The 9989-nt window shown below is 39.9% G+C and overlaps 1 protein-coding gene across 1 annotated transcript; it reads left to right on the forward strand.

Moving 5' to 3' along the window:
- Positions 1 to 849: 849 nt before the first annotated feature.
- Positions 850 to 6143, forward strand: LOC128225083 (pro-resilin-like). Its single transcript, XM_052935105.1, has 3 exons — positions 850 to 2366; positions 3281 to 3844; positions 4574 to 6143. Exons 1-3 carry the CDS (start codon positions 971 to 973, stop codon positions 4606 to 4608), a joined length of 1995 nt encoding a protein of 664 aa, XP_052791065.1. The 5' UTR covers positions 850 to 970; the 3' UTR covers positions 4609 to 6143.
- Positions 6144 to 9989: the final 3846 nt, after the last annotated feature.

Here is a 9989-nt window from a genome sequence, read left to right on the forward strand (position 1 = left end):
GTATTTGCCTATTTCCATTACTACATTTGTGTTTTCACTGATATATATATAAATCATATGGCTGTAGCGTGGCGTCGTGATACGAGTATTGAGCCATTTGAGGATCTGATTTTAATAAATTTGATGTCGTAGTTGTTACTTTTCTAATCTTTATTGCTCTGTAATAAACATGGATATATATATTTCAGATATGCAGTATTTCTAACAAGGTTTAAACAGTATTTTTTTTTTTTGGAATTATTTTTTACCGCCTGTGCCTTGCAAATTGGGAAAAGGTCGACTTTGGAAAATACAAAATCAGGCAAAAAACTACTATATATAATGACAAATATACATGTTTTAACTTTTTAAGAAGGCAGCCAAAAATCACTGTTAATATATCTGTTTAAGGTGTACTTGTTTATTATAAATCTTTGAACATGTCATACACTATATTACACCGTTAAAAGTTAACAACGCAGTCGCTAATGACGTTGTTAACATTGATAAACAATCGGCCCGACGTTTTAAAAACAAACCACACAATATGATTAACCACGAATTACTAAATTTGATAATCATGACATAAATTCAACAGTAATCATTATGGTTTCCCCAGTTTTAGTTAAAGTATGTCGACGTCACCGCAACCAACGTAACGCTTAAGACTGATAGCCGGTTGACCAAACATGAACATTTTTATGATTGGCTAGATTTTGTAAAACGTTATAGTCACACTTCTTGATAATATACACAATGAAAACTAAAACTTCTAAACCCAGTTTGATTGATATCTTAAATAAACTGTGGCTGTCGATTAATCTCCCCACGTTACGTCACGTTGGCGTATAAAACAGAAACGTTGATGCGTACGTTAGCAGTAAAGGGAATCGGTGGGAAAGAACAGTTGTTAGTTACTGCATAGACAATACATTTTGGATTATTAAAAACCTTGAAAACAGGAATAGGGGGATTATTCAATTGAATAATCATGAACGGGTGGACCGTTTCCGTTCTTATTGCATGTGTTGTCTACGTGTCGGGGCAGGACCCACAGGCGGGTGCGGATGCCGGAAGTAGTCATAGCAGCGTGCCAGACCTAACATATGTCATGGACTCAATAATGACTGGCAGTCCTGGAGGAAGCGGGGCTGCAGATACATCTTTCCTCGATATGAGCGGTAGTTCAGGCGCTTCTCCTTCGTATGAAGGCGGGGTTCCAGACATCACTACTATAACAGGTGGGGATTCATCAGCAGGCAGTTCCTTGCCCATCGGATCAGGGAGCACAGGTGCCCCTGCAATTCCCGGTTTCGAACCGGTTCCGTATGGACCCGGCGGCGCTGGAGATTCTCTTGGATCAAGAAACATCCTCACAATGGGTGGCGGAAGGGGTACGGGTGTGGGAGGCGGCCCAAGAGATCCCATGCGGGATTCACTTGTGGAATCCCCGCGTGACCCCCGTGGAGATATGGTGCGCGATCCACGTGGCGATATGAGGGATCCCCGTGGAGATATGATGCGCGATTCACGTGGTGGTATGAGGGATTCCCGTGGAGATATGGTGCGCGATCCACGTGGCGATATGAGGAGGGATCCACGTGGAGATATGGTGCGCGATCCACGTGGCGATATGAGGAGGGACCCACGTGGAGATATGGTGCGCGATTCACGTGGTGGTATGAGGGATCCCCGTGGAGATATGGTGCGCGATCCACGTGGTGATATGGGGAGGGATCCCCGTGGAGATATGGTGCGCGATTCACGTGGTGGTATGAGGGATCCCCGTGGAGATATGGTGCGCGATTCAAGAGGCAGGTCGGATACGTTCAGAGATAGCAGCATAGGATTCGTTCCAGTTGACCCACGTGACAGGTTCCCTGCAGTTGATACACGTGACATAACAGGTGGTGGTCGTGGTGGTGATGTTGGTGCCCCACTTGACAGGTATGATCCACGTGGAAGTCCCTCTGGTGGATTCGACCGAGCTGACAGAGGTGGCAGGACCACTGGGTTCGATTCACGTGACAGTTTAGCTGGCGGTGGTGCCCCACGCGACAGGATTGATTCACGTGATAGAGCCCGATTCCCCGATGCACGGGATTCTCGTGGTCCATCGCGATTTGACCGACGTGATTTTCCTGATCCCTTTGGAAGAGGAGGGTACGATCCATTCCGCCCCTCGTACCCGATGTTCGATTCATTTGGACGACCAGTTTATGAACCTAGATTCCCAGGCAGGTTTGGAGGTGACTTCGGAAGGGACTACAACTCTTCCAGAAGCGGGTTTGGTGACTTCCGGCCGCCATATTATGACCCACGATATCCTCCTCCTCATATGTATGGAGGTCCGTTTGGTTATCCACCAGCCCGCTTTCCCCCAGGAGGTATTAAAATATTATTTTTTTCTGAGAGACTCGCTCATTGTTTTAAGGTTATTATAAATATTTTTCTCTATGAAACCGAAAAGAAAATACAGAAAAAAGAAAACATACAAGTATAAAATAACTGTTCGTAGCGGGGAGCGAACCCACGCCGGTGTAGTAAAAAAAAACACGGTCGCCCACAAGGGTATATACATGAGCAATGCGATAATTTATCCTTGAAACCTTTTGTTTCATCGCGTTTCTAGCGATATTTAAATCGTGTACTTCAAAGAAAATATTTGAGCATATATCAACATTTGTTGAAGGTTCCAGTTGTGAATATGGTAGTTTTAACTGTCCTAATAGTTACCATACTTTATCTCGTCACAGAAAAAAAGTGCATTTTACAAAACATGAGCGAGTCACGACTTTAAACACATTTCTTAACGCAGTTAAACTTCTGTGCGTACGCATTCGACAGCATGTATGTGTAAATAAAGCATGTTATGCCAATATTCGGAGCAAACTTTAAGATTTTTTAGATTTTGTTTCATTTACTGACAATCTCGTTTAAGAATATTTCGTTGTTTAGTAATAGTAAGATGACATGAATTAAAATCTTAATTATTAAAAATGGGCGCATTGAGCGTAACAAACGAGCCCTTCTTAATCATTTAGATCTAATTCAGATCATCTAACTGACTAAGGATACAACCTGAGTGGCTGACACAATGTCAACGCAAAATCTGACGCAAGAATTGTGTATCGGACGAGTCACAGTGGGGGTGGGGGTGGGGGTGGGGGGTCATTTAAACACCCAAGAAAGTTGAACTTCTTTATGTCAGATTAAGCCTAGTTCTTAATAATTGCCTTTCTGCAAATTCATTGGCTGTAAATGTAGGTTGTATTCTACGACTGCTGTTTTTCATTCCCAGGGTTCCCCCCACCAGGTTACATGCCGGGCAGTGCACCAGGCTTCTTTCCGTCCTCTACATATCTGGGTGGTCCTTACGGAGGTGTCGGTGGTTTTGGTGGTGGTATGAGGGATCGTGGATTTGGTGGCGGTATGAGGGATTTTGGTTTTAGAGGTACGGGTGCTGGTGGATTCAGAGATAGCGGCGCCGGCGCACCTCTTGATTCGGGCAGAGGTGGAAGCGGTGGATTAAGGGACGGTGGAATTGGTAGCGGCGGTGGATTAAGGGACAGCCGCCCTGGTGGATTTGATGACTCAGGCTCAGGAAGCTTCGTGGATAGAGGCTCAGGTGGAAGCGGTGGAATTGGTAGCGGCGATCTTGGTGGCGGTGTATTTAGGGACACCACCAGATCTGGTGGATTTGGTGACTCAGCCTCAGGTGGCTTCGGGGATGGTGGATTAAGGGATGCCAGCGCTGTTGAATTAAGGGATTCGGGCGCTGGTGGTTTTAGGGATGGCGGTCGTTTTGGAATGAGCGGTACCGGCGGCGACATGATGAGCATGGATCCGTATCCTCCAACTTTCGGTATGTTATATTAAACTTCTTAAAAGCTCTCTAAAGAGATAAAAGACCTATACTTTACTTGTTTATCGTTTCCTTTTGTCTTCTGCTATTTTATTCAAAGTAGCATGTGTGACCTTCTAAAACACACGATGCCAGGGTTGAGAAACATGGAATACACCGCGTTCTTGAAATGTTCTTGTTCGTGTATATGATTCTCAGATTTTTTACATCAAAAAATAAATCCTGCTTTTTAATTCAATTCGTTCGAGAAAAAAAGTCAACACATTCCGCGCCATTTTAGTTTGTTTCTAGACGAACAAACCATGCGCATGCGCGTAAGATATGGTTCAGAATTAAGCCGAGCAATCAACAGTTTTGATCCAAACAATTGGTGAAGCTATCAAAAGTTTTGTTCTTGTTCGTGTATATGATTCTCAGATTTTTTACACCAAAAAATCAAACCTGCTTTTTAATTCAATTCGTGCGAGAAAAAAAGTCAACACATTCCGCGCCATTTTAGTTTGTTTCTAGACGAACAAACCATGCGCATGCGCGTAAGATATGGTTCAGAATTAAGCCGAGCAATCAACAGTTTTGATCCAAACAATTTGTGAAGCTATCAAAAGTTTTGTTATAAAATGAAAACAATGTAAGTCCGTTATTATGACAAATTATTGTAATCATAAACGTAAAAGTAAAAATGTCTCCTTTTTTTCGTTTGACAATAGGACTATTTCTATTCCATTTCAGGAGCGGGCTCCGGCTCTTCCAGGAGGGGAATATAAATTGGGAACGTTCCCATAGGAAAACAGCGAGGTGTTAGAAAAATCCATATTATGCTTGCATCATAGAAATATTCATTCTTTATTTATCTTTACTTCTTCATTCTGTATCGTTAATAAACAGATCATGATTTTGTACAATTCCCTGTGTTTTTTGGTCTGAACGCTTAGCTTTGTAAATCAGCTGCTTTTCTTGTGATGACGTTTTTTATGACTGAAAAATACATTTTTGTTCCCAACCTTTAAAAATATAGGTAAGAGATCCTTTCCTACTTGCTTTTTTGTTATTTCGAGAATTTTCTTTTCATTGTTTAAAAAGCATTCAGTTTAAATAGATTCAGAGCTTTAATACAGACATTTTGGTGTGTTTTTTCAAACTTGCTTTTATATATATTTTTTATTGAGACACGATAAGTGAAGTTTGGCTATGTTTGATTACACATGTGGATATCTAGATCGACATTCACCTTCTTTTCTAGTCTGAGTTTGAGACACAACGTTCAAAACCGCAAATCTTAATTTCATGGTGAACTGATTGCTGATTGAAGAGCTATGAGGCAAATATAAATTAATTGCTAGATTTTCATCCATTTTTCTAAATTGGACGGGGTTGACAATTTCTTATTTATTTATCTGAGATGACTGATTTACCGTTAAATATATGTTCCTGCTCTTTTTTATTGCATAAGGGACCATTTACATTTGTTTCTAGACAAACCACGAACACGGTCGTTACAATTCTCCTTTTCTCCATATGATTGTTATACACCAACACCTTAGATATGAATAAACGCCGTTCCCGGACAGTACTGGATTGAAACGCAAATACAGACTTGTGCTCAACGTTTTATTTGAGTCAATAAAATTAAGCGGCGGCGGAAAACAGGGGGCGGGCGGGGATGAAAATCTAGCAATTCATATAGTGGCCTAATTTTGAAAAAAACAACAACGTATTTTACAATAATTTACACACGCTTTGTCATTTAAATTGTTGAATTGAAGATATCCTGCGTAAACTTTAAAATTCGCTTTCGGATTCTGAGTTTTAAAATCAGATTAAATATTTTAGTGAATATTGACCAAGATAAAGGTGATTGGACTTAGATTAACAATACCCAAGACGTCTAAGACGTACTTTGACAAATACGTACATGTGTGTTTTACGGGAATGTCTGAAAATCTAAATTTTGAGTAAGCCGTCGGAAATACGCTTTCAAATGCTTCGATTCCTTATGTCCTATCAAAATGTTATTGTACATAAAAACAAATATCATATATACTTTGAACATAAAGTCAAAGTTTTTTTGCAGATTGACACAAATTTGGAATGTGCACATCCAATCGTGACTACTCGGCAATCTCCGGATATAGCCGCGGGTGTTCCGATTGCAAGCACACGTATAATGTATGAAAATGTATATAAAAAGGTGCAAATACTTTTTTATTTAAAACTATGTACATCATGACTTCGTGTATGGGTCGTTTGATGTTTTGTGATTGATTAGTGGGTTATAAAAGAAATAAATCTTTGTGAAAGATTTCGAAATTCGTCTTTTGTTTTCAATCATCGAGTCGACGATCGATATCAATTGACAGTGATTGATCGGTTCGATTTGTTTCATTAACAAAGGACTAGAACACTGTAGCCAGATTAATTGTTATTTTATATTGTCAAATAAATTTCACGACGAAATAATATATGAATATACGCACATTTTAATGTACGTTTTGCTCAAGGTCTAAAACATGGGAAAAATTCACACATATACCAGCATTCCAGTTATCTGAACAAAATTAAAATGGTAATAAAATTTATGTATTGACTTTCACATTAATATCATAATCGTGCACGTTTAATGATATTTACTGTTCTATGAATAATAAGGATGTGTTTAATGACTATAACCTCATTAATTAAGTATAAATTAAACGTGATAAACGTTGTGAAAAGAATGTTACAAAAACTATTATTGTTCGGGATATATGCTTGGAAATCATTTCTGATCTGATACAATTAGTGTGTTTTTCAAATTTATATCATTAGGCTGAATGTTCAGAACGGCGTCGTTGTAAACTTTTAAACATGAGCTATGAGCATTGCTAACCTCTCCTTCATGTTGTAGGACCGTAGGTTCAATCGTTCCCTTAACTTGATTAGAAACGGATTTTGTGGTCAATGTCACTGTGGTGCTGACTTTTGGCCTGCTACTTAATTCGACAGAATCTATCTGCTGGTCATGACCAACCAATGTTGAGGAATGTAAGCCGAAGCATACGCTAGTTGTCAATCATACAAGCTTTTGGTTTCAAAAGTCACCAGGACCGTGACCATTGACCTATTAGCCTCAATAACAATAGGGTCATTTCTTTGTCATGACCGACCTCCTTACCAAGTTTAAGGACCATAGGATCAAGCACACTCTAGTTATCAACTGGACAAGCTTTTTGCAATCAAGTTCACCACAATCGTGACCTTTAACATACTGACTCCAAATTCAATAGGTCATCTTATGACAAGACAAACATCCAGATCAAGTTTGAGGCCCGTATGACAGTTATACTATTTTTATCAACCTGACAACTTTTTAGTGCCAAAGGTCACCACGACCGTGCCCTTTGACCTACCGGTCTCAAAATGATTATGGTAATCTGCTGGTTATGACCAACCACCATACAAAGTTTGAGGACTGTTTGATCAATCATATTTAAGTTATCAATCGGATACAGTATTCCCGATCAATATTACCATGAACTTTAATCTCAAAGTCAAAATGGGCCATCGACTGGCCATGGCAAACCTCCCTACCAAGTTTGAATACCATAGGAACAAGCATACTCTAGTTACCAATCGGACAAGCTTTTTGTGCGCAAAGTCACCACTACCTTGACCTTTGATCTCAAAATCAATAGGGGTTATCTACTGGTCATGATCAACATCCATACCCACTTTGAGGACCAAAGGACAAAGCATTCTCATGTTATAAATCGGAAAAAAAATATTTTGTTATTTTAGGTCACAACGACCGTGACCTTTGACTTATCTCAAAATTAATAAGAGTCATCTGCTGGTCATGACTAAACTCCCTTCCAAGTTTGAGGACTGAAAGACCAAGCATACACTAGTCACCAATCGGACTTTGTGTGCCCAAAGTCACAACGACCAAGACGTTTGATTTTAAAATCAAAATGGGTCTGATATGCTGGTAATTTCAAACTTTATTACAAAATTTGAGAATCATATAACCAAGCATAATCTAGTTATCAAAAGGACAAGCTGTTTGTGTTTAAGGTCACCACGGACGTGACCTTTGACTTACTGACCTCAAACCAATATGGGCCACCTGCTGATTATGAATAACCTTTCTTCCAAATTTATAGACCATAGGACCAAGCATAATCTATTTATCATTCGGACAAGCTTTTTGTGTCTTAGGCCGCCACGACCGTGGCCTTTGACCACAGACCACAAAATTTATAGGGGTCATCTACTGGTCATGACAAACACCCCTTCAAGGTCTGAGGACCATAAGACCAAGCATACTCATATTAATCAGACAAGCTTTTTGTATTGAAGGTCACCACAACTATGATCTTCTGACCTTCAAATCAATAGAAGTCATAATCTGGTCACGACAAACCACCCTTCCAAGTTTGAGGACCAAGCATATTATAGTAATTAATCGAATATTTTTTTTGTTCAATGTCACAACGACTGTGACCTACTGGCCACACTATTAATAGGGGTCATCTGCTGGGCATGACCAACTTCCCTTCCAGGTTGATGGCCATTAATCAGACAAGCCCTTTGTGTCCAAGGTCACAATGGATGCCACCTTTGACCTTTTGACCACAACATCAATAGCTAACATCTGCTGATCATGAGCAACCATCCTTACAAGTTTGAAGACCCTAAGACCAAGGATACTGGTAGTTATCAATCAGATAAGCTTTTTTTGTTCGAGGTCACTAAGAGTGTGACCTTTGACCTGCTGATGTCAAAACATTAAGGCCACCTGATGGTCGGTCATGTGCAACCTCCATACCAAGTTTGATCAAGCGAACTCTAGTTATCAATCAGACAATGCTTAGTCAACCGATCGTCAGAAAAGCGGACAGACATGTGCAAAGCAATAAACTACCATTTCTTCTCGAAGGGGGGGGGGGGGCATAAATATGCGAAAGGATTGATGCATGTTGTTACCTTCAGTTGAAAAGGGTCACTACTGTACAATTTTAAAGCTTGCCATAATAGATTTGCCGTACATGTCTCTTGCAGGATAAGTACCAAGTTTCATTTTAAAGCTTTACTTTTACTGCATGAAGCCACATATTATTTCCCCATGTTCCCAACGTCTCATGCTGGTTAACATACCTTTAAAGATAGGTGCGGCTCAATATGCCATAATTTAAAGGGCCATAACTCTGAGCATTTTTGCTGAAGCCACACATAAAACCTAAATTCATATTTGGTTAAAAGCATGACATAAGATTCTATACTTGTACTCTACATGTACTTTTAACTAAATCAAGGACCATAACTCTGCACTTATAGTGTGAATGAGCACACAAAACCTCAGGTGCACAACTTAACATGCTGGTTACCTTTCCTGTGAAGTTTTGAGATTTAGACTCAGATACAATTGGAGATATGCATGACACAAGATTGCATATTAAATATACTATTTTTTAACTAAGTCAAAGGCCATAACTCTGCACTTACTGGGTGCAGCCACACACAAAACCCTAGGTTTACAAGATCACATGCTCATTTAATGTAAAGTTTCATCACACTGGCTTTTATTATTCTGGAGATATGTGCAACACAATTGGTTTTGTGATGGATGGACAGACAGACAAACAACAATGCCATAAGCAATTTGTTATCTTTCAGTTGAGCAGTACTGTATGAACCAGTTGCACCCAATACAATGGTGACCATTAATCAGTTTTTCTCCAAACAACGGGCCTGTTCAATCAAACTTCATACAAACTCTTTAAAGCATTCAAAGGTGTAAGTCGATAGTTGACATTTCTCAAGATTGTTTGAACCAAAAGGGCACATGTTATTTTTAAGATCTACAAACAAGTGTTTGTACAAAATCATGTCTGAACATGTCTGATCTGACGGTGCGTTTCAAGAGCGTCTAATCTGACAGTGCGTTTTAAAGCATCTGATCTGCAGTGCGCTTTAAGAGCATCTGATCTGACAGTGCATTTTAATGGCGTCTGATCTGACGGTTCGTTTTTAGGGCGTCTGATCTGACGGTGCGTTTTAAGAGCGACTGATCGGATTGTGAGATCTAAGAGCGTCTAAATTTACGGCGTGTATTCAGAGCGTCTGATCTGATTGAGCTTTTTTAAAACGTCTGAGACTGATGGTGGGT

Source organism: Mya arenaria, chromosome 2 (assembly GCF_026914265.1).
Source record: "Mya arenaria isolate MELC-2E11 chromosome 2, ASM2691426v1".
NCBI classification, from domain to species: Eukaryota; Metazoa; Mollusca; class Bivalvia; order Myida; family Myidae; genus Mya; species Mya arenaria.